The sequence below is a fragment of the Engraulis encrasicolus genome, chromosome 10 (genome assembly GCF_034702125.1).
Source record: "Engraulis encrasicolus isolate BLACKSEA-1 chromosome 10, IST_EnEncr_1.0, whole genome shotgun sequence".
NCBI lineage: Eukaryota > Metazoa > Chordata > Actinopteri > Clupeiformes > Engraulidae > Engraulis > Engraulis encrasicolus.
The window spans coordinates 26,611,828-26,635,826 of NC_085866.1; the positions used below are offsets into that span (position 1 = coordinate 26,611,828).

At 41.8% G+C, this 23,999-nt stretch overlaps 2 protein-coding genes across 5 annotated transcripts; both read left to right on the forward strand.

Moving 5' to 3' along the window:
- The first annotated feature begins 1,470 nt into the window (after positions 1–1,470).
- On the forward strand, positions 1,471–8,864 carry LOC134456886 (acidic mammalian chitinase-like). Its single transcript, XM_063208500.1, has 11 exons — positions 1,471–1,528; positions 1,771–1,800; positions 2,432–2,636; positions 3,303–3,359; positions 3,770–3,935; positions 4,521–4,645; positions 5,549–5,672; positions 6,031–6,216; positions 6,730–6,846; positions 7,825–7,966; positions 8,433–8,864. Exons 1-11 carry the CDS (start codon positions 1,507–1,509, stop codon positions 8,762–8,764), a joined length of 1,506 nt encoding a protein of 501 aa, XP_063064570.1. The 5' UTR covers positions 1,471–1,506; the 3' UTR covers positions 8,765–8,864.
- A 620-nt stretch (positions 8,865–9,484) lies between these two features.
- Positions 9,485–21,608, forward strand: nucks1b (nuclear casein kinase and cyclin-dependent kinase substrate 1b). 4 transcript variants are annotated; one of them, XM_063208502.1, is made up of 9 exons: positions 9,487–9,805; positions 10,049–10,115; positions 11,650–11,699; positions 11,902–11,962; positions 13,197–13,225; positions 13,657–13,815; positions 17,893–18,060; positions 18,490–18,630; positions 19,169–21,608. In XM_063208502.1, the coding sequence occupies exons 2-9, from the start codon at positions 10,099–10,101 to the stop codon at positions 19,564–19,566; spliced, it is 1,023 nt and encodes a 340-aa protein (XP_063064572.1). In that variant the 5' UTR covers positions 9,487–9,805; positions 10,049–10,098; the 3' UTR covers positions 19,567–21,608. The 4 variants fall into 4 exon arrangements, with proteins under 4 accessions (XP_063064573.1, XP_063064572.1, XP_063064571.1 ...); XM_063208503.1 differs by having other exon boundaries at positions 9,485–10,115; positions 11,905–11,962; XM_063208501.1 differs by having other exon boundaries at positions 9,487–10,115.
- Positions 21,609–23,999: the final 2,391 nt, after the last annotated feature.

The following is a 23,999-nucleotide window of genomic DNA, read 5'->3' on the forward strand; positions in this document are numbered from 1 at the left end:
TTTTGAACTTCTTAATTATTCCTCTCACAGTGGATATGGGCAGCTGCAGTTGAGTGGCAATCTTCTTGTAGCCTCTGCCTGACCTGTGAAGGTCGACGCACATCTGCCTCACTTGTATGATGTGTTCCTTTGTCTTTCCCATGTTTAAGAGTGGATAAGAGAAATGGCCTCGGTGTCACGTCATATTTATACCCCAGGGAAACAGGAAGTGATGAATTACTAATTAAATGTTCCTACATACTCTGGTAAACTTTGTAAACTACTGTAGAAATGACAGAAATGCTTCAATTATATTTATTTCCTGGGAATTGTTAAGGGTGCCAATAATTGTGGAACAGGTGATTTAATGAAAAATAATTATTTTTTAGTCAGGGATTTTTTTATTTTCTTACAATTCATTTGAGTTGAAGGCTACATTTTCCTACAATTTTCAGTGTGACAGTATTCTTCTGCAATAAACACTGAATTTATTTTAAGGCTTTTAACACATCTCAACCAGGGGTGCCAATAATTATGGAGGGCACTGTATATATATATATATATATATTTTTTTTTTTATGTAAACAAATGCTGCCCCCATTAGAATAGCTCATATCTCTGAAAGGGCTGAGCCGAAAAATGTGGCATCACCGGGTACTGACAAGTCAAGGCAGGGAGAAATAAAACAGCATATTGAAATTGACTGAAGTGGTCCTTTAATAGGGCAATGTAATAAATAGACAACAAATAGCAAAAAAGAATAGGTGAATATGATCACACAGATACAGTACCAAAGTTGCACAGATGTACAAAAGTTTAAATTGAAGTGCATCAAATAAACCATGATCTGTTATTGTGCAACACACAGTTTACAGTACAGCTATTTGGTCTCTATAGCCTGGAATGATTTGGAAACCATCTGTAGTTACAGATGTCCCCATAGTATCTAAAGGCTGTTAATGTAAACAAAATGTATGCAAAAACCAACACATGTTAAGTTTGGGCTTGCATGCCCTCGGGAACCCCGGTTCAAGTCCGGCCGGGGTCATTTCCCGATCCCAACCCGTCTCTCTGTCCCACTCGCTTTCTGTCACCATCTCAGACTGCCCTATCAAATAAAGGCATAAAAGCCCCTAAAATATATATATATATATATATATATATATATATATATATATATATATATACGTGTATATATATATATATATATATATAAAAAACACAAGTGCAATTGTGTAAATGCAAAAGACACAGTGTGTAGACCCAGTCTTTTTTTAAACTGAAGGATATAGCTCACTTTCAAGGAGGTTCAAAAATACTGTACTTTTATCAGCAGTATGTTGTTTTAGGATTGTAGATACACAATCACACGCTCAAACAAATGCCACTTGTTTGGCACTGGAAAGCATTAGATTCCAATCTACTGCAAATACTCCCAGTGGCAAAAAACACGTTTCAAGAGCATAAGGGCAAGCCAGTGGCGTATAAAAGTGCACCTGTCCTCGCCATCTCCCAGTACGAGACACAATGGGGAAACTGTTGGTTTCGGGTGAGTGGTCTCAGAGATATACTACAGTATCTCTGGCGGTCTTTCCGCGGATGACTTGAATTAAGAATGACATTTCATAAAATTGTATAACAACCATCCTCTACCATTATGATTTTAATTATTCTTTTGAATTATTATTTTTCATTGTTGTTTTTGATGTCATTATTATTTTATTGTTATTGTTATTATTTTGTTGTTGTTTATATGCAATACTTCTCTATTCCTCTTCATCTTCTCCACAGCTCTGGCCTTGCTGCTGACTGTGCAGCTTGGTAAGCATATTTATCTGATCACATCACGGTTTCAAAAGTCACTTAGGTTGTACGTAGAACTTTTCACAAATATGCATTTTACAACACATATGCAGTTTGTCCTAAAATGTGTTGTGGTGGCCACTGGCCACTTCATCAAGACGGTAATCACATGAGATGAGTAACTACTATGTTCTATCACGCTTCACCAGCTTCACCCAGGATCGTACAGCAGGCCACCAACTATTTCATACCACAGCCACATACTGGGTTGGCTTTTGGTTGGCCAGGCTCTTGCCACATCCTGTCTAACAACAGCACAATTTTCAAAGTCTAACAACAGAGTAGACTATAAATAGAACTCACAGAATAGTAGGCCTACTGGTCTATACTATACTAGTACACTATCCTCTCTCTCTCTCTCTCTCTCTCTCTCTCTCTCTCTCTCTCTCTCTCTCTCTCTCTCTCTCTCTCTCTCTCTCTCTCTCTCTCTCTCTCTCTCTCTCTCTCTCTCTCTCTCTCTCCACCAGGCTCCTGCCACATCCTATCATGGAACTGTACAGGCCACCATGTATTCAGACTAGATTTATAACTAGCACTACACTGTATACTTAATATACTGTATGATCGTCTCTGTGTGTCCACCATACAGGCTCCTGCAACAAAATCCTGTCATGTTACTTCACCAACTGGGCCCAGTACAGGCCCCCTCCCACCATCTACATGCCCCATGACATCGACCCGTGCCTCTGCACCCACCTGCTTTACGCCTTCGCCACCATGAAGAACGGCAAGCTGGCCACCTTTGAGTGGAACGACCTCTATCTCTACAGCCAGTTCAGCAAGCTCAAGAACCAGTGAGTGCATAATGATCAGAGTCGGTTGAGTTATTATGGTATTATTCAACGTCTTATTCCTATTATATTTGTTGTTTTAAAATGTTATGTGACGATTTGTGGGGGATTTGTGGGGTTAGTGTTTGTTTGTTATGTGTACTACTCTGTCAAAACAATTACCCATACTAGGACACATAAAACTACCACTACTAGGCTCTATTGGTTCTACAATGTAAGGCTGACATAATGACGGAATGATTAAATGATCATGGAACGACAGGTCGTGACATCAGAACGTTGAAATGTTAGAGGTCAGAGGTGATTCTTGGGAGCGACAGAAGCTCAGTGACTAGAGGGGTTGCTAAGCAACCAAAAAGTCGCTGGTTTGATTTAATTCCAGCTGTCTTGTCATGGCGAGGTCAGAGTGTCCTTGAGCAAGGCCATGAAAGCCATACTGCTCCCAGTGTGGTGATTGCTTGGTGCCTTGGCATGGTGGCCTTGGAAACAAGAATGTGACGGTGTATGTGAATAGTGAACATGAATGTGAGGCATGTCAATCAATGTAGCCTACATAAAGACTCTTTAGGTGTTCTGCCAAACGTAAGAAGGTGCTATACAAATGTTTGTTTACTTACCATTTGTGGCTTATTTGTGAATCATCAGTACATCTGTGTTGTCTCTTCACAGGAATGGAGATCTGAAACTGCTGCTGTCTGTGGGAGGATGGAACTTTGGTTCATCAGGGTAAGATTGCTATTAAGACTTATGGTCATAGATAGTAATGATTATGACTCACACAATTACTGTATTACTACAGTTGCAATAATATTTTGGAACACTGTGATCAACTTATATTTACCCTGGGGGTGTAGTGGCACAGACATCACACCACATATGGCAGAATAGGTAATATTATATTGTTCACTTTCCCTGGCAATACTGTGCTGTGTGTGTATGTGTAAGTGATATTTAAAAGTGAGAGATAACGATGGTAGTGAGGGGTAGCCCCTTAACACACACCGTAACTACAATAGTGCTACACCACTATGACAGTGCATAGGGCCTAGTAATACATTACGACTTGGTTTATACATATATAAAAAAAATGATGATTTAAAAAAAAACACTTTCTTTCTTCCTGTGCCTCCTACTAGCTTCTCTCAAATGGTGGCCGGTGCTGGCACCCGTAAGGTGTTCATCGACTCTGTCATTGAGTTCCTGAGGAAGTATGAGTTTGACGGCCTGGACATCGACTGGGAGTACCCTGCCAACAGGGGGAGCCCTCCCCAAGACAAACACCAGTACTCCCTTCTGGTGCAGGTCTGTACACTCATAGACTTAACACACACACACACACACACATACACATGCAGCATGCACTCGTACACACACACACACACACACACACACACACACACACACACACACACACACACACACACACACACACACACACACACAGAGCATGCACGCGTACACAGACACACACACACACACACACACACACACACAAACACACACACACACACACACACACACACACACACACACACACACACACACACACACACACACACACACACACACACACACACACACAGGCGTACCATAGCTGTGATGGACTGTATTCTCATAGACATATCATAGAGTAAACATCATACTGTATACAGCATATGCAATGTGTAGACTAGCTTTACTGTGTACTTAGTGTATGAGTAGTCTGACTAAATATTCCTATAAAAAGAACTAGCGACTCCCCTCCAGTCCAGACAGAAGAACAGGCCTAGTTTTGTGGGCTCCATTTTAAAATTCCTCTGTTTTGCTGACAGAAAAAAGTAAGAAAAAAACTGATGCTAAATCTAATATTAATATCTAACACTTATTTTTTGTGTGTGTAAATGTCAGGAAATGAGGGCTGCTTTTGAGGCGGAGGCCAAGACGAGTACCAAGGCCCGTCTGCTGCTGTCTGCTGCCCTCTCTGCCGGCCTCGACACCATCCAGTCCGCCTACGAGATCCCTCAAGTCGCAGAGTAAGACGCAATTTTATTACGGTCTAAATAATAATAAGGCTTGAAGAGTAATACGCAACGTTGCCTGGAAACACAAAACACCTATATTGAGGGAAAAAAAACATTTTCAGGCTTAAGTGGTATAGTAGTCATGGGTATGGGCAGTCATGGGTGAGCGGTTAGGGCGTCAGACTTGCATCCCAGAGGTTGCCGGTCCGACTCCCGACCCGCCAGGTTGGTGGGGGGAGTAATCAACCAGTGCTCTCCCCCATCCTCCTCCATGACTGAGGTACCCTGAGCATGGTACCGTCCCACCGCACTACTCCCCATGGGGCGCCACTGAGGGCTGCCCCCTTGCACGGGTGAGGCATGAATGCAATTTCGTTGTGTGCAGTGTCCACTCATGTGCTGTGGAGTGCTGTGTCACAATGACAATGGGAGTTGGAGTTTCCCAATGGGCTTTCACTTTTTTTTCACTTTTTAGTAGTAGTGCATACAGTAGGCCTACATACACATTTTTTACTGGCATGTGCACTGTGTTAGCATTTTATGCGCATGCTCTAGGTAGGATATGTAGCGTTCTGTCACGACACCCTTATGACACCCATGCCAAAAAAAAGTGTCACCGTGTCAGGGTGTAATAATATAGTATAACAGTATATCCGTTGCAAAAAAGTAGACACCCCGACTGCATGAATGACAATATAAACCATGTCCATCACTGGCGTACAAGTACTTCAGGCCCCCCTTCAAGCTACCAAGAGTGGGCCCCCGAACGAAAAAAGAGAACCTAATATCATGTGGAGGGAGCCCGTTTCTTCAAGTCAAGGGCCCATGTGCCCCCCCGCCTCGTATGGGCCCCTGCCTCGCGGGGGCTGCGGGGGTATACTTTACAGGCTCCTGATGTCCATGTGTTCTGAACAGGGCCTTGGACATGCTGAACATCATGACCTACGACTTCCACGGCTCCTGGGACCCGATGACCGGGGAGTGCAGCCCGCTCTACAAGGGCCCCGAGGACTCTGGCGGATTCGTCTACTTCAATGTGGTCTGTACCCTGAGCTTAGCATTCTCATTCTCATTCTCGTCCCTTCTCTCTCTCACTCACTCACTCTCTCTACCTCTCTACTTCTCTCTCTCTCTCTCTCTCTCACTCACTCACTCACTCACTCACTCTCTCACTCTCTCTCTCTCTCACTCACTCACTCACTCACTCACTCACTCACTCACTCACTCACTCACTCACACACTCACACACACACACACACACACACACATACAACCATTCTCTCACACACGTCTTCGTAATGCCCTTTTTTGCGTTTACCATGCCCCAGCCTTCAATACATTTTCCACCCGCTAAAATCTACCACCCCCCTCCTTGTCTCCAAACATCTCCGCTACAGGACTATGCCATGAACTACTGGTTGAGCCACGGCGCCCCTGCGGAGAAGCTGATCGTGGGCTTCCCCACCTACGGCAACACCTTCACCCTAAAGGACGCCTCCAACCACGGCGTGGGCGCCCCCGTCTCTGGCGCTGGCACTCCCGGCAAATACACGCAGGAGGCCGGAGAGCTGGCCTACTTTGAGGTATGCCGAAAAAAAGATAATTAAATGGCCGTACATTTTGGACCATATAGAACTTAAGTTTTCTCAAAAATCATCAGTGCGCCATGTAGTCCAGTGTGCCTTACAGTATGAAAATAGACAATGACATTGCTTTTCATTCATAGTGTGCCTTATCATCCAATGAACCTTACCATCTGAAAAATACGGTTATACAGTATTTAAGATGTACTGTAAGACTGTCAGTAATATCATTGCAATGTTGTTATGATGAAGTTTAAACAGCAAACAGTGAGTGCGATCGCTGACAATGTTATCTTCACCAAAAGGCTACATCCAATTTAAAGAATGCATTTTTTCATCAATCAAATTCAACCCCCAAACACAATAACTTCCATATGGTTAGCACATATTACTGTGATACTGTGTCCATGATAATAACCCAAAGTCTCCTCATTAGGTTGAGGGAGGGCGAGCATCAAACCTGACATTATGTACTAATACAGCTGTTAAATAAAGAAATCTCTGTGTTTGTAGATTTGTGGCTTCTTGAACGGTGCTACTGAGGTCTGGAACGCTGTTCAGGACGTGCCATATGCCTACAAAGGAAACCAGTGGGTCGGATATGACAACATGAAGAGTTTCCAGATCAAGGTACACATTGCTTTACATCAGTGGTTCTCAACCTTTTTTTGAACAAACATCGCCGGAACCTCATCCTAAGCCTCCCAACGCCCCCTTGACCTCATCACAAGCCTGCCAACACCCCCTTTAGTGTTACAAAAATAAACGGACTAATGCCCACAATGACGACTAAGCCCCATCCCCTCTCAACTGTCTCCTTCTCAACACCCCCCTAGGGCTCCCCAATGCCCCCTGGGGGGCTGTTCCGCCCCCGCAGAGAAAGACTACTTTACATTATACTTAACTGACAGCCTAGTAAACTAGACAAACCCACCTACTCACCTAGTGGCCAAAAATGTTAGCCCTGTTCACCAAAGCAGTCCCCAGCCTATGACCACAAATCAAAAAGACTTTTTTCACCCTCTGTGTGAATCTTTGAGGTGGGTTTGCAACCTTCCGTTTTTCAAGATCAGGTAACACTTTACAATAATGTCCGATTCAGAGCTTTATTAACATTTAATAACAATTAACATTTAACAAAACATTTACAAATGTTTGTAAACGAGTAATAACCAAACTATGACTGCACTGTGGAGTGGGAATCAACTTCTACTGTGTGAGTTTTATATGGTTTCATGCCCTCTGGTCTTTGGAGGAGAAACTTCCAGGACTGCTGCGACTGCGCTGTGTCTGCTGTCTTAGCATAGTATTTCTTGCTCATTTATAAACATTTGTAAACATTTTGTTGATAATTAGTTCATTATTTACAAAGTGTTTATAAAGCTGTGTATAGGACGTTATTGGAAAGTGTTACCCAAGATCATTATCCAAAGCTATTTCTCATTCTTTCAGAGCTCAATGAGGAATGAATGAACACATTCTCACGCAATATTTAGGTTTTCATGGGCTAAGGGCACCTTCTTCCAAAAACGGTTTAGGCATTCAGAAGACTTTTTTCTGGTGTCTTGGGCTTAAATGGGTTAATATGTGGCTCCTTCATGTCCACAGGCTGATTGGGTGCTGAAGAACAACTTCGGAGGGGCCATGGTATGGACCATTGACATGGACGACTACCTGGGCACTTTCTGTAACCAGGGCAAATACCCCCTCATCAACGTGCTCCGCAAGGCCTTTGGTGTCGATAAGCTGGGTGAGGATAACTTACCAACACATACTCTCTTCTCCTCTCTCTATCTCTCTCTACCTCCATTTTTTTACATCAGCAGTCTCTCCAGTTAGCTTGGGCATACCTAAAAGGCCTGTTAAAAAAGTTTGGGAAATGTATGAAAGTTATATGAAAGCAACATGTGTAAGCAAATTTTTTTTTTAATAAATTGTGCAATTTAAATTAACTGAATGAATAAATAAATGCTTGAATGAGTACAATATAACAATAATAGGATATTATACCTGGATTCAGAAGCTGCAATTTCGTGTGGCATATTCCAAATGACCTGGTTTTGGCAATCCAATTAGTACCGGACAGGTAAAAGTAGAGAATATGGAATATGGCACAGGACTGAAGCTTCTAAATCCAGGTTGTCCATCATTATATCAGATATTATGTTACCTTATCATATTATATCTGACATACTATTATTCACTTTTACCCCCAGCTTGCACCCCTCCTGCCACCCCTGTACCTCCCATTAAGGGTGTGACTAGCGAAGATGGAGGTGGTGGTGGAGGAGGTGGTGGTGGTGGTGGCGGCGGCGGCGGCGGCAAAGGTGGTGGTGGCGGCGGCGGTGGTGGTGGAGGAGGCGGTGGTGGAGGTGGCGGCCACGATGGCATGAACAGTGCATTCTGCGTAGGCAAAGCCAACGGCTTCTACCCCAACCCCAAGAACAAGGCCCAGTTTTACCAGTGCAACGGAGGAAAGACCTTCTTCCAGAACTGCACCAATGGCCTAGTGTTTGACACCAGCTGCAATTGTTGCAACTGGGCTTAACTTGGTCATACACTAGGTTATTTTTAGTTTGTTGAAAAAATAACAGAATGTCGTTATCATGTTATGACAAACTATAAAAAATAAAGGCCTGTTCACATTGCATGTCAATACTGTCCAAGTTCATTATAAGCACCATTTATTTAGTTGCAATAAATATTTCTCTGTGAAGAACACTATGATAAACAGTGTTGGACAAGTTACTCAAAGACGGTAATGCATACTGATCACATGTTACTTTTCTTTCAAAATAATCCCTTACACTACAACATTGCTATATATAAAAAGTAAGGCATTACACTGCTTTTGCATTACTTTAGTTACTTTCGCCAAAAGAACTGTAGGCGTAAATATGGATCTGGCCATTTATTACAGAATAAATCAAGCTCATGAGTCACTCATGACTTTTTCACCTCCCATCCTAATGGCAGCATGCGGACTAAAAACTAGCAGGTTCAGGAATAGCTTCTTTCTGACCCACCACACTGATTACCACTAAAATCCAGGTCATTGTAATGCATTGTAACTAAGTAAATATTACAGATTTTTTTGCCCTCTAATGCCTTACATACTGCATAGCAAAAAAGTAAAGCATAATTCATGACTTCTGTAACGCATTACTGGCCAACACTGCGATAAAGCAAAACAACTTGTTGACATATAAGCAAAATAAATAAATACAGAGCAAAACATTGTGTTTGTGATGTGTTACATTTGCTCCAAATCATTTTAATGTGCACCACTCATCCAAAAGCGTGCTTTTTAGCCGAAATCGAGCATTTTGATGTCAACCCTGTGAAACCAGGCAGAAGAGACGGTTGCAAGGTAGTGAAGGTGGGCAAATTCGTCCAATCCAACCCCTCGTTTCACGCATACGTTGGCGACCATTCTCCAGTTTCGCTCACAAAATTTACGGCTAGCTGCTGCTGCTGCTGCTTGGCCATTCATCACTAGCTTGCTAGCAGTAGTGCGGGCAAGCCGTGCAAATAGTAGGCGAATGCGCTGTGCATACTGTTGGAGAACCCCACTGTGAAAATTGGCTTTGTAAGTAGTAGAATGTTTTCTAGTGTCCATTCTACCTGTGTTATACAACCAACTGTTAGTTAGTTGGCTACCAAGCTAGCTAACCTGCGCGGAGTCCGCTAGCGTTGCATCGTTGGCTAGCGACTTGCATTTGTTTATATTAGCTAGCCAGCAAGCTAACAAGCTTGATGCGTCAGGAGAGTAGAGGTATCAAGCAAGGGGGTTGCAATTAGCTTGCTAACGCATTTCTTGCTGCACAAACAGAGGACCTTTCTCAGCGTTACAGGAATTTCTGCAAGATATCCACCCACGAAATGGCCAGGCCTTCGAGGTATGTAAAGTGCCCGCTCCATTCACGTGCAGCGCTGTACCTGCTTCCTCGCTCTTTATTCGAGACCACAACACTGGCGCGAGGTAGCTGACATTAGACGTTAATTAATGCTAAGCAGCTAAGGTTATCTTGGCTAGCAGATATAAGGAAACGGGTGCTATGTAGCACCGTATGCTAATGGATTAAGCTACCTTTAGCCACATGTGAGCTCAACGCAAATTGTGAGGTTGCACACATAACACAATGATGAGTAATATTATAATTATTCCACAGAGACGGTAAACCTTTGGAACATATATTTAACCTATTAGAATAACAATGCATATCGCAGCGCGAGTGATATTGTGGTGCCATACTTGGAAGCGGATTCGATAAGGTTAATGATTGATTGTGTCTGGCTGCCTTGCTAGTTTGCATGCATGTTCAAATAAAAATGGTGTTCATCGTTTTAACTATTGCAATAATAGCTGAACGTGCAAAGCAAGGTGAAGTAGATCAGGCCATGGTGCCAGCACAAGTCAGAACAACACGAGATACTCGGACTGAGTTGGTGGGTGATACTTGAGAAACTGGTAACCCAACGGATGTCAGCTAGCTGCCTTACTACTAGCGAGAGGTAATGCAACAGGCTTCAGGTGTAGCGATATTAACTTTGTTATTGGTATGGTGGTGCGCAAGGAAACAGTAACCTACAATGAAGGCTGGTTCTTTTGAATACTATGTATCATTTGGTTTTCATTCGAAATGGCATTGCAATTTTTTTTTAATTTGGTGGGATGCTCTAACTAGCCAACTAGCTTTGTTGGGCTAATGTTACTGTCTGTTTTTAAAGTTTTATAATATCCAGCCCTCGTTGCAACTTTAAAAAAAATCGTGTGCATCTGCTGTGTTGCAGTTGCTGCAAGTTGCACATGTTCAAATTCAAATGGAAACGTTTGCATAGTGTGCAGTGACGCACTACATTTTGAATGGACAGAAGTCGGTCAAGGCTGGAATGAGTCTCTCTTTGATGTTTTCCTGTGCTCACTCCCGCCCATTCTGTTTTACGACCAAAATTGATTTAGTAATATATTTGGTGACGTCTTGACACATCTGCGAGAAACCTGGATACCAAGTGGGAAGGTCCATAGTAGTAATGGATTGTGTTTTTTCAGCCGTTTTGTAATCAAAATGAATAAAGTTGGAGAGCACATAGGTTTGTTTGGTTGGGTCAACATCACTTGTCACGTGAGAAGGGGGTGTGGTGACTACTAACTGGTCCACCACCTCCAGACAGTTGAGATAAACATGAAGGGACATTCAGAACAGAACTGAATAATTCCCCCCCTGTTGTTTGGAAAAGGGGTGCAAGTGGAAGCTTTACAAACAAATACATAATACAATAGGCCTAACTGTCTTTTCAGATCACCTGAAGTATCTGATTCTTGATATTTAATGACTGCATCCTTTCTGTAACCTGTCAAATTTTAAGTACAAAGTTATACGCAGCAGAACTGAATCCTATCTGACTTTTTAAAATCTGTTATTTCCTTAGGAACAAGAGGGTGGTTGATTATGCAGCACAGTTTGATGACTCGGATGGAGGTATGAATTCATGTAACATGGCAGCACTTTTTGTATGAAGTGTAAATGAGGTTTGTTCGTGTGTGTGTGTGTGTGTCTTTTTTTGCCACACGTGTGTCTGTCTGAAAGTGGGCATGTGACTACAGTGCTTTTTCACCGCAGATTAGCAAGTATCTAAAAGTGTGTGTGTGTGTGTATGTTTGTTTGTTTTCATTTCACACAGAAGAGTTTGCAGGAAATACTGAGAGGAAACGGAAGCCGAAGCCAGGGATTGTTAAAGACAGGTAGGCCACTTGTGTAGGTCATGACATGATTGACAGCCATTCAGTATGTTTATAGCACATCTACATACCACAGTGTAGAAATATCAAGTTCCTAGACAAAGTAAGATCCAAACATGTCTAGCCCATAATAGGGGTGGGTGATATGATGATATGAATTGTGAATCAGGATATCGAGTACAAGATCGTCTCGAATCAGCCAAAGTGAAGAAATCGTATAGATCGTCTTGCAGTGAGGATATTAACTATCAGTATCAAAGTGATGTTAACTTACTTGTGTTGTTGTCTTCACTTTTATTCTTTACATTATTGTATTCTAATAAATGCACTTTATGTGAGTGTCATCAGTGTGTTAACATTTTATTAACTGCAAATTGCAAGCATATCAAAATTGATTTTTGTTGTTTTTATTTTTTGGATGGAAGATTGTGATAAAAAAAAAAATTGAAATCGAGATTTCATGTTAAAAAATCGTGATATGACATTTTTGCCATATTGCCCACCCCTACCCCATAATGCTCGCCGGGAATTCAATAGAGGTGTTTGCAGTCATGGAATTTGACCATTTGCATACACTACAGTCAGTGTTTTTCTTTCGTCTGAAATTCTGCAACACATGTTTGCAACATTCTAGAATGCAAAATCTTCAAGAAACCTATCAATTCTGGCAAGCATTCCTGGTAAATGCAGAAGAAAGCAGACAGAACATTTGAAAGACTGATCATCGCAAACTGGTGGACACAGAGCTAAATGTGTCCTCTCAATATGTTAGGCATGGAAATTCTGTATTATGGTCATATCTGGGAAAGTCATGGAATTTTATGTCTGACATAGAGTGAGAACCCGGTAACTACCATAGTACTACACCACTACGACATTACACCGGGCCTTTAGTAATACATTACAACTTGGTCATTGCCATTCTGGTACCGGCAAGTGTATAACAGATAAAGCAACCCCAAGTAGTTTTGCGTTAAGTTGCCTGTCCTACAGATTAGAAGCAGAATTAACGCTCATTTAGAACTTCAAAGATGCTCTGCTTCAAAAACATGTATTTATTGCTGCTGTAGCCTATGGAAGGCTGCATAGTAGAGATGCAACAAAATTAAAATATTGTTGCTATTAAGATCCAGTATGAAGGATGTTGGTGTATATGTGTCCTACATCCTGTCACTATGTACCAATCCCTTTGTGCCAAGTCAATCTCTCAGGTGACTTCTCTTGTCTTCTCATGCAGTGATGACTCAAAGGAGCGTAAATTGTCAAGTAAGTACAGCATCGTTTTAGGTTTTTTTAAAATGTAATGTTAAAAAGCCTAACGCATGTTCAGGTTCTGTATTGGTAGGTCATTGTCATATTTTCAGCGTGCATGCACAGGACACTTGCCTACTGTGTACATGCAGAAACTTATGCATCAAATGTTCTAACCGACAAACTGATATTTTGTCATGAAAAAGCCAGACTTTTAGTTAAGATGAACTATAGATTTAAATACATTTCTCGATGGGTTTTATTATTGTTTTTCTTGCTTTTTGGTGAAACAGATGGTTTGTTTTTTGCCATTAAATGCTGTAACTAACAAGCTAAACATTTTCTGTGAAAAGGGGCAGATAAAGTATTGATTGAAGGAGCAGGGTTTTTTTGCCCCTCTTGCTTTTAAAAAGAAAGAAAATAGTTTGCCTTTTTTCTTCTCCTAGACGACTTTGATGGTGATGGTGACGGTGACGAGGACAATGACTACAAAGAGGAGGATGAGGAGGAGGGAGGTGACAGCGACTATGACGTCAAGAAGGAGGAGAAGAAGGAGAAGGAGAAGAAGGGAAAGCAAGTGACAGCCAAGAGGAAACGTGCAGCAGGTATCTAAAGCTCGTAGTTCATAGTTAATGCTATTTTCAGGGGTGATAGCAGTCCGGCGCCGCGCCGGAAATCCGGCGTAGGGTGGCTGTAGAAAAAAAATAAATCTTTCCCCAATATTAATGAAATAATAAATTATCGCGTGGGCCTTCATTAATGTACGGTGAAAATAAATGAGCGCGCAACAGCCAGTTGTAGACGTGAAAGGAACCCAATGAGCAGTAGCCCATAACATTGTATCATCCCGACAGCTTAACAGCTGTAACATGTAAACAAAAATATGTCTCGAGTCACTCACCACCAGCACCACTGGCAGCAGAAGCAGCATTGCAAAAATTAGCAATACAATGTTAGCACAAAACCGCATGGCTTGCTTGCTTGCTTTGTGATTTGGGTGTGTTAAACTGTGGATGTTAGTGGAATACTTGTAAAGTTTTGTGATAAAGACAACGTTTGAAGGTAAGCGATTTGGTTATTATTTGCCCGCTGTATGTTGGCGTGTCACCTCATGGGAAATCTTTGAGAGAATATGTTTGAAATAGACTCGGCTGTCCCTGTGTGCGCTAAATGACGGTGCAATGTTGACAAACTTTGATGGAGGTAGAAGTAGGCCTAGTTTCTTTCAAAAAAAAGTTTGTATGCTCAAAACGATGGCAGTCATGATACTTTTGCTGATGCGTTGCGTTATGTTGTCTGTATTGGAATAGCCGCGGCTACCATTTGCAACATGTCCAAATGATCATGGAATGCTTGAAATTGGATCGCTAATGTTTCACATTTGAGACATGGCTTAACCTGCAACTAGTGTGTGACTGCTTTGAAAAATGGATTGAATCGACCAGTCTGCATGTATCAAGGTTTACAATTTACTGGGTGAAACTCGAACAGCCTTGCACAGGTTCACCCTTTCTCTCGCGCGCGCCCATCGTAGCCCGTCTGCGTACTCGAATCGAATTATTCCACGCACGATGCACAGGTTATCTTGCCTGCACGCTCTCACTGGTTTTATTAAAAAAAAGGGTGATACTTTAGCCCGCCTCGCGGGCAGGGAGCAATGATCAATATCAGACACTCCCATCATGAATTTCATGTGGCCAGGCCACCGTGTCCTAGACATGCAGCGAATGTTCATCTTATTGTCATGCCCCTGGGCTATTTCCAAGTACTTTAATTCGGTCTTTGTTTTTGTTGTTTTCTGTTGTTATCTTCGCAACTCATATATTGTAATGTGTGCACGCGAGTGATTTCATGTCTTTTAATTGACGACAAGCCATTGCAAAAGACACGCAGTAGTCACACAGTAGTCACTGTCATGAGCCGGTTCCGACATCTGTGGAGTCCGAAATTAGCGATGTGAACGTGGGCCTACACATGTAGCCAATTATGCGCTTGTCCCCTAAATATTCATGTAAATAAAGGGCGTTTCCCTACAACGGGAAGGCAGGGTTTGATGGATAGACCATGGGGCCATGAGTATCTAAACATATATCAGGAAATAGACAAGTTATATGAACAATGCCCCAATGAAAATGAAATGAATCAGCACACAGGAAAAGTATATTACAGTGTAGTTACTGTACTTTGTAGTAGTATTGCCCCCTACTGACCTGTAGGGAATGGCTGCTACATAGGCCCCTATGCAGCTTTGAGTTAATTAATGTGGTAAAATATGTGGGCTACCATGTTTTCAGACATGCATTCTGGTGTTGAAATGTTGCATTGTGGTTCAATACCCACCTCAATAACTATACTGCAACATCACAAGCCTAGAATGGTTTTCTAACTGCATTCGTTGGTATTCGTTTTTACAGCTAGAATTGAACGTGGCCAGTTTCTTTCAGTCAATCTTAAGGGCTATAGTCTAACAAGATGAAAATGATCTGTGTTTTCGTGAATAACACTAGACACGAGGCAAAAATGAAAGCATCTCAAATGAGACTATTAAATGTTTGAATAATGTGTTTATGTTTGAATAATGAGTCAAAATTGGCCTTGTAGCCTATGTGACGTATGAGAGACCCCCGCGCCCTCCGCCACTGGAACAGGAAAAAAAGTTCAGGCTCAGGATTTTTTTTTACTATCACCCCTGTATTTTATGCATCTGGTGAAACAAGTTAGGATACTAAACCTTTGGGATAAAGGCTGCACATTTTTGCCAAAGTGAATTTGAAACAAATAGGTGTTTAATGTAATTTCCCAGCATTCCAGTTTCATGCTCTGGAGCATTGATTGGTCATAACTCCTCTCTTTTTGGCCGTGGTTGCCCTATAACGAGAGCTTGCAGATACTCTGGTTTAGGCAACTTGGCGTAAAAGAACAACATCTAAAGCAGCGTTGTAGTATGCGCTACCACCAGTCGAGGTAGCCAGGTTTTGTCAACCCCGGTTTACCAAGCAGGGCTCCAGAGTGTGACCAATTTGGTCGCATATGCGCCCATTTTTTTCAATGGTGCGCCTAAAAAATATTTTTAGGCGCACCGGTGCGACCAGCCATCAGTAGAACAAAATCAATTACCAAACAACCGTTTTAATGGACATAAAATTAATAGTCATTCTACAGTAGTGGCCCATCATCACACAATAAAACGTGCCGATGCGGTCATTCCTTCAACTCCTCTGAACTACCGGTAGCTTTCTCCCCCTTCCTCGTTCACAGGCAGTCCGACGTTTCAGAATAGAATGTTCGACTTCGCTCAACTATCTGAGTTCACATGTGCCAGCGAGTTTTGTGTTCTCAACCAGGCGAGTTTTGCAACGGACGAGAGAGTTACAATCACGGTAAAAACAGCAAAATGACTTGAGGATATTTTAAACACGAGAGAGTCACAATCACGGGGAAAAACTAAATGGCTTGAGCGGATATTAAACATTGCCACACAAAAACGCAGACGGGTGCGGATAATTGCCCGTTTCAGCCGCGTGCAGAGCTGGCTAAAACAACAGGTGACGCGCTAGTGAGAGTTTTTTGATAGCGACTAGGGCAGGCTACATACTGCCTATCAGTCGGCAAGGCATCGTTCATGCACCTCGAGACAGCACGAGAGAGAGAGAGAGAGAGAGAGAGAGAGAGAGAGAGAGAGAGAGTGAGTGAGCGAGTGCACTAGTGCTGTCGTGTCTGTTCGTAGCGCTTGCTAAGATACCACAATCATTATTTGAGAGCGCTCAAAAATGGGGAAATGGACAAAACCCAATTCACCTCAGATTCCACTGCAAACATAGGCTAGCTAGGCTATTTGTGTCTAATGATTTTAAAAAATCATCACATTTTTAGCAGGGTTTGCTTAAAAAAAAATCTATCCATCCATCCATCTATCTATCTTCATATTGTAACTCTGTGCTTGTGCCGTGTGCGTAGCCTTATTGCAGAAAAGGCTGGTATGTTGATCTTACTAGTCAAACACATACTGACTAAAAGGCTACTAATTTGGTCTTTTCTACCAGCCAAACTGCTTGTAGCCAAGATGTGTTACTGTAGTTAGTTAGCCTACTGTCATGTCTTTTATAAGGAGCACATTTGGAAGACTAGCCTATAGCACATGAAAGGCTCCAGGTCTTTTAAAATATAGCAACAATAATATAATAATAATAATATTATTAATATATTTATATTTATTATATTTATAATTATAATTATTATTATTATTATTCTATTATTGTTGCTATTGTTATTATTTTTAAAGGTGGGGTTGCAGGTATGACATCACGTTGGGGGAACTCCCCCAGGATTCTAAGGTTCTACATAGACTCCTATGAGCCTGCGGAACCCCCAAAGTGATGTCATATTAGTACATATTGTTACGATGGTTAGCCTGCAACCCCACCTTTAATTATTATTTTTAAAGCTGAGGTGCGAGTGTGTATGGGGTGGTGAAAACATCTGGGTGCACCTACATTTTGTGCTGGTGCACCTAAAAAAATGTGTAGGTGCACCAGTGCAACAGGCGCAAAAAGTTAATCTGGAGCCCTGCCAAGTTAACCCTGGGTTACTGCTGGGTATATTGAACTCTGTTCGTAGTACAGGCCCCTGTTCTATGGATGTGGCGAGGAGTGTTTACGTGTGTGTGTGTCCCTCCATGTCAGATGACAGTGACGAGGAGCGCGCTCCCAGGAAGAAGGGCCGGCAGGTGCGTCAGGCAGCCACCAAGGCCGTATCCAAGCAACGGGAGATGATCCTGGGCGACGGCGGGAGTGAGGAGGAGGGTGAGGAGGAGGACGATGAGGAAGATGACGGTGATGCCTACACTGGTGGTGGGTACAACTTTTTGTGAGACGTTTAGTAAAAGTTTGTGGGTCCTATCAATCGTGTAGAACCTCACCTTTGGCACATAGTTTGAACTTTGTATGCATCAGACAGAGGTGTCAAAAACCCGGTTGAGAAATTGAAAACTTTGCCACAGTTTCCTGGTCTACCCGTCTCGAGGACTCATTGCAGAGTTGGTTGGAACCAATTTGTGGCAAGAGTTTTTACTTTATGAACCCGGGACGACACATTTTGGACACATGTCTCCAGGCCTTCTTAAGTCATGTAGCACCTCAACATGCAACCCGCGACTCTACAAGTACACAACATGACTTCGTCTATCTGTCTATAGACCTTGTTGTTTGATTCCACAAGTCTTCTCCTAAATCTTAAGTTGTATCAGAAACATGACTCACAATGTACTGTTGTCCCGGCAGAAGATTCGGGAAGCGACGAAGACTTCTGTGTGGACGACGATGACGACGATAGCGACTACGGCAAACCCAAGAGGAAGGCCGCCAAGGGGGGCCGGCGAGGCAAGCCCGAGAAGACCCCCAGAGGCAGGAGAAAGTCTACAGGTAAACGCCTCATTCATTTGTCATTCATGTACTATTCATAAATTATTCATTCATGGCCCTACTGTGGCGAAATGGTAGGGCTCTCCTTTGCCAACCCTTCCCCATCTCTCTCCCCACTCACTTCCTGTTATAACCCTCTCTGTCCTGTCAAATTAAGGCAAAAACGCCCCAAAAGTATATTTAAAATGTTTAAAATTACTATTCAGTTATGTCTACACTGGAGATGGAGATGCTTGTAATGTTATTGTATGCGTGCTGTTGCTCTCTATTGCAAACCCACTCCGCTCAGACATCTAAAAATGACCAAAGTGATGTGGTGATCTCAGTTGTCGTAAGACAAGGATGATCCGCACACTGATGAGCTGCCTTATAATTAAAAGCATTAAAAGGGATTTGCCTGGGATTCGTGTGAACTCAGATGTTAGCATAAACACTTCAATATTGTGTGTTGTTTGTTGAGTATTTCTTTATACACAACATAGCCTCATCATAACACTTAATCTTTGCAATACTTTGTCTCCTTTGCTTTCCCATCCAGGCACCCGCGGGCCCAAGAAAAAGCGCGGCCGCAAGGTGGCGACGAAGGGCCGTAGGGTGGTGAAGAAGAAGGCTCCCCCAAAGTCGGAAGATGAGGAGGAGGACATCGACAGCACCAAGGAGGAAGAAGAGGAGGAAGATCAGAAGAAGAAGAGCACCAAGCCCGAGAAGAAGCCTCGCCAGGCCGCCAAGAAGGCCGACAAGTCCGACGACGAGGCAGACGACAAGAAGAAGAAGAAGAAGAAGGAAGAGGAGGAGGAGGATGACGAAGACGACGAAGAGGAGGAGGAGGAAGAGGAGAAGAAAGAGAAGGAGAAGGAGAAAGACAAAGCCACCAAGGAGAAGAAGACAGAAAAGGACGATGGCTCGGAGGAGGAACCCCCGTCAGGTGACGACTAGCCGTGTTGTCCCCCCCTCAAATCACCCACCCGGCACCAGATCTTGCAAAGGTTTTATCTTTTATTTTTTGACAAAAAAAAAGAAAGTTACTTTGATGTGGGCCTCAGTGGAGCGCTCTTGCTCTGCTTAGCGGTCGGCCCCGCTCGGCTCGTTGTGTCTGCTGTGTTTGTTCCTCTTCTTCTTCTTCTCGCTTGTAAATACCATATCAGATCTTTATGGACTTGCCGGAGAAAAAAAAAACAACAAACCCCAAAACCCTCTTTGATCAAAATATGAGTCATAAAGCCTTTCCATTTTGACAGAAATACACACATGTAGAAACAACAGTTAAATAGTGTTAGAAGAAGCATCCAAACTTGGCTTTTATTTTGTTGTTCTTTTGCAAAATAATGGGATTATGACTCACTTTGTGTGCTTTTATCTCCAAACTAATTTTAACGGACAGTTGTGTCATCATGACAGTACAATTTCACAGCGTTCTTGATTACGGTTTCTATAATGCGACTCGTAAGAAGAAGCATACTTAACTATGTTTAAAATAACTTTTGCTCGGTAGATCTTATTGAATCAAGTTTTCAGGGATTACTACGTTAGCTGGCCGTGTAAATTTGCTAACTTCTTCATGAAGATGATGTTGTATGCAGCTTGAATTCATTGTTCCTGGCTGCAGTTTTTTATATGAGGAAAAAAAGCAAACACAAAAAAAAGAAATGTGAGAGTCAAAAGCCCTGTGTGTCTGGCAAGGACGTTGTGGATCACCGTAATGCTGTTGATGAGAAGAAAAAAAAACGGTTAAATCAGAATCCTGTTTTATTGTTTTTGTTTAATTTTATTTTTTGTTTTTATTGCTTTTAAATGATTTTGTGTAGTGCTATTTTCCAGTATACCTCTCTGTGAAGTGGCTTTGTTGGGACTGCAGGCCTTGGTTGTTCCCATGAGCTACAGTCAATGCATATTTTGAAGAAGAAAACGATAAGAAAAGAAAAAAAAATCAAAACATAAAAGACGGTTGTGTATGAGAGCTTAAATATGTGTCTGCTCTATTTACCAGTGTAAGGGAATCGAGGAATCAAACCTGCCGATAACGTCTTTTGGCTTTTTTTTCTGATCCGAACCCTTTGTACAGTACAGTTTGAGTGACATGGACGTAGCTATTTGAAGACCCAAACTGTCTGGAGCAACAGTGTTGTTGGGTCTACAACTTCTGCTCACCATTTCATTTTCTTTCCTGGTTTGATGAATCTGTATCTCTCAGCTCACCAATGTAAATGATACTAAGACTGCAGTTTTTGATCACCGTTTGTTTCCGCCTCAGTCCTCTTGTTTTGTTTTGTTTTGTTTGTTTGTTTCTTTTGTTTTGTTTCTTTTGTTTTTGTTTTATATAGTTTTTTTGGCGGCATGCTTTTGTATGTGTTGCTGCTGTGTGCATCTTACTTAATGAAGCAAGGGGATTTGTTTAAGGTGCGTTAAAGGCGGGGGATAATGTCTATAGATTGGTGCACATACGGCTACATGACAGCACACTTACTACTTCTATTCGTCGTCTTTTTTTTCTCTCTTTCCCTGATGTTCCTTAAAATGGTAGATTTTCAGCAGCATTGTATGAATTTTATTTCTGTGACCTTTCGTACGTTGTCTGTGGATGTCGTTGATGCTTCTGGGTGCCTTCTTGATGAGATTTCTTGACGGATGGTTGTGTCTGGGCAGTAGGGCACCAGATTGACAGACACACCTGTGCCAGGTAAAGATACACCTGAGCCGGGCGCTTGTGTGCCGGAGAGAGAAGTGAGCACCTTTTTACCAGGCTTTCTTTCGCCTAGTTACTTTGTAATACTTTAAAATCTTAACACCCTTTTAACCGCTTCTAATCTCTTCTCTTCACATTGAAACATTCTTTATCATAATTTATCCAAAAAAAAGACGATTTTGTTTTTGTTTGTTCATTTTTTTTGTTTTTGTTTATTTGTTTTAATTACTCTGGTCCGATTTTGTAATATTTGTTTTACAAAGAAAAGAAATAAAATGTACCCAGGTTTTAAAGACATGAGTGACAGCCTTTGTGTTTTTGTGAGTAAAACACTTCACTTGACTGTGGTGTCATAGGTATGCCATTACTTTGTCATAACAGTGTCATAACACTGTCATGGACGTGTCATAAACATGTCAATGTCAAACATGTTATCACTGTTGCTATTAAGTGACATTCGGTTATGGTAAAGACAATCCCAACAATTTCAACTTTTCATGGCCATACAAACTTGTGATGACATTTACATAATGTTAATGACTCAAGCAGTGGTGTAGTCTACTTTTTTATGGTGGGTATACTGTATATTTGAGCATTTTTTGAAGTGAGTATACTGTATCTATTTGTGCTATTCAAAACAATGGATCAGTCAATTTTAAGTGGGTATACTGAAATCCCTGAAATTTAGAAGTGGGTATACTCCGTATACCCGCGTTCTACGTAGACTACACCACTGAACTCAAAAGTGTAACCCAAAATGCCTTGTCATTCTAAGGTATTAGTTCTGAACTGTTATGGAAGTGTTCTACGGCATACACTGTGTGCAGAATTATTAGGCAAACATGTTTTTTGACCATATTATCCATTATATGCATATTTTCCGTCACCAACCTCTATGGACATGAACACCTATTGGATTTAAGCATTCCAGGTCATGCATATTGGTATAATAAGAGACAGTGTGATCGGAGGGGCCCAATACCCTATATCAGGGCAAAATTAGTGTGCATAATTATTAGGCAACTTTGTTTTCCTCTGGGAAAATAGGCCACAAAGGAGATCTAACAAACTCTGAAAAGTCTATAAACAATTTTGAAGTCTTCCAGAGGGATGTGGCTGTCATGAAATTGCCCAGATATTGGTCATATCCGTCTAATGCACCGTTACGAAGTCATCAGTGTCACATGCATTGTGCTCACAAAGTAACTGCCGGATTGAGAAGAATTGAAGGTCAAACTATCACAAAATGATTACCCTGCAGTGCTGTTATATCCCAGAACTGAAACCTACATTGTGTGTCCACAAGAACATTGTATTCAGCACTCAGAGACATGACCAAGGTAAAACAGGTTGAAACCTGAAGACCACTCAACAAGAAATGCAGTCAAGACTGGGTCAAGAAAGGTCTTTAGACAATTTTGTCAATGGTTTTATGAACTTGTGAAAGTGACTGTTAATGGACCAGATCGATGAGCCCATGGCTAGATCGGTAATGTGCACACTCAGATGAGTTCCTGAGTTCTACTCAAATGCCAGCAGAATACTGCATAAATACCATTGTCTTCTTGAAAGTTGCAAACTTTTCCCTCACAGATCCAGCTATGGGCTCATCCACCCTGTCTGTCAATAGTCACTTTCACCAGTCCATAATACCTTTAAAAACTCTGTCCTAGGGTATTTCTTGACCCAGTCTTGACTTAAATAACTTGTTAAATGGTTGTCTGGTGTCATCCCTTCTTGCCTTTGCTATGTCTCTGAGTGCTCAACAACCTGGACACCTGATGTAAGTTTGCATTCTGGAATATGATAGCACTGCAGGGTAATAATTTTCTTGTAGTTTCACCTTAAATTCTTCAAATTTTTGGCAGTGACATTTCATGTGAGACTGATGACTTTGCAACGGTGCATTTGATACTTCTGTGCTAACGTTACCAACGTCTTGCCAATTTCAAGAGAGCCACATCCCTCTGGAAGACTTCAAAATTGTTTATAGACTTTTCAGAGTTTGTTAGATCTATTTTGTGGTCCATTTTCCCAGGAGAAAGCAAAGTTGCCTAATAATTATGCACACCGGATATTGGGTGTTGGGCTCCTTTGATCACACCCCCATCTTATTATACACATATGCATGATCTGGAATGCTTAAATCCAATAGGTTTTCATGTTCATAAAGGTTGGTGGCAGAAAAAACGCATAAAATGGACAATATGGTCAAAAAACATGTTTGCCTAATAATTCTGCACACAGTGTAGTTCAGTGTTTCTCCAACCTTTTCAGACAAAGGACCATTTAAAATGGCTTCTTTTAAAACAATTCATGGACCACCTGTCAACTAAATTGAGTGGTTTGCTCACACTTGCAATTTCATTTCCACACTGCAATTTCAGCTGCAGATCACTTAATATATATATATTAAATTACAGGCCTGTCCTATTGTAATAAAAGAACAATTTTAGATATGTTTGGCAATTTTTACAAATATAGTCTGTACTAGCTTGTCCTGGAAACACAGACTTGTAGAAATCCCCTCACGAACCATTTCATCTCTAGCAGACCACAGTCCCTGAAACACTTAAAAAACTGGCATATAGTATGACTAAAGCCCTCCACTCAACTGTGTCGACAAAGTGCAGCAGACCATTGCCCTGCTAACATGTAATACAGTATTCAATACAACATTCAAGCA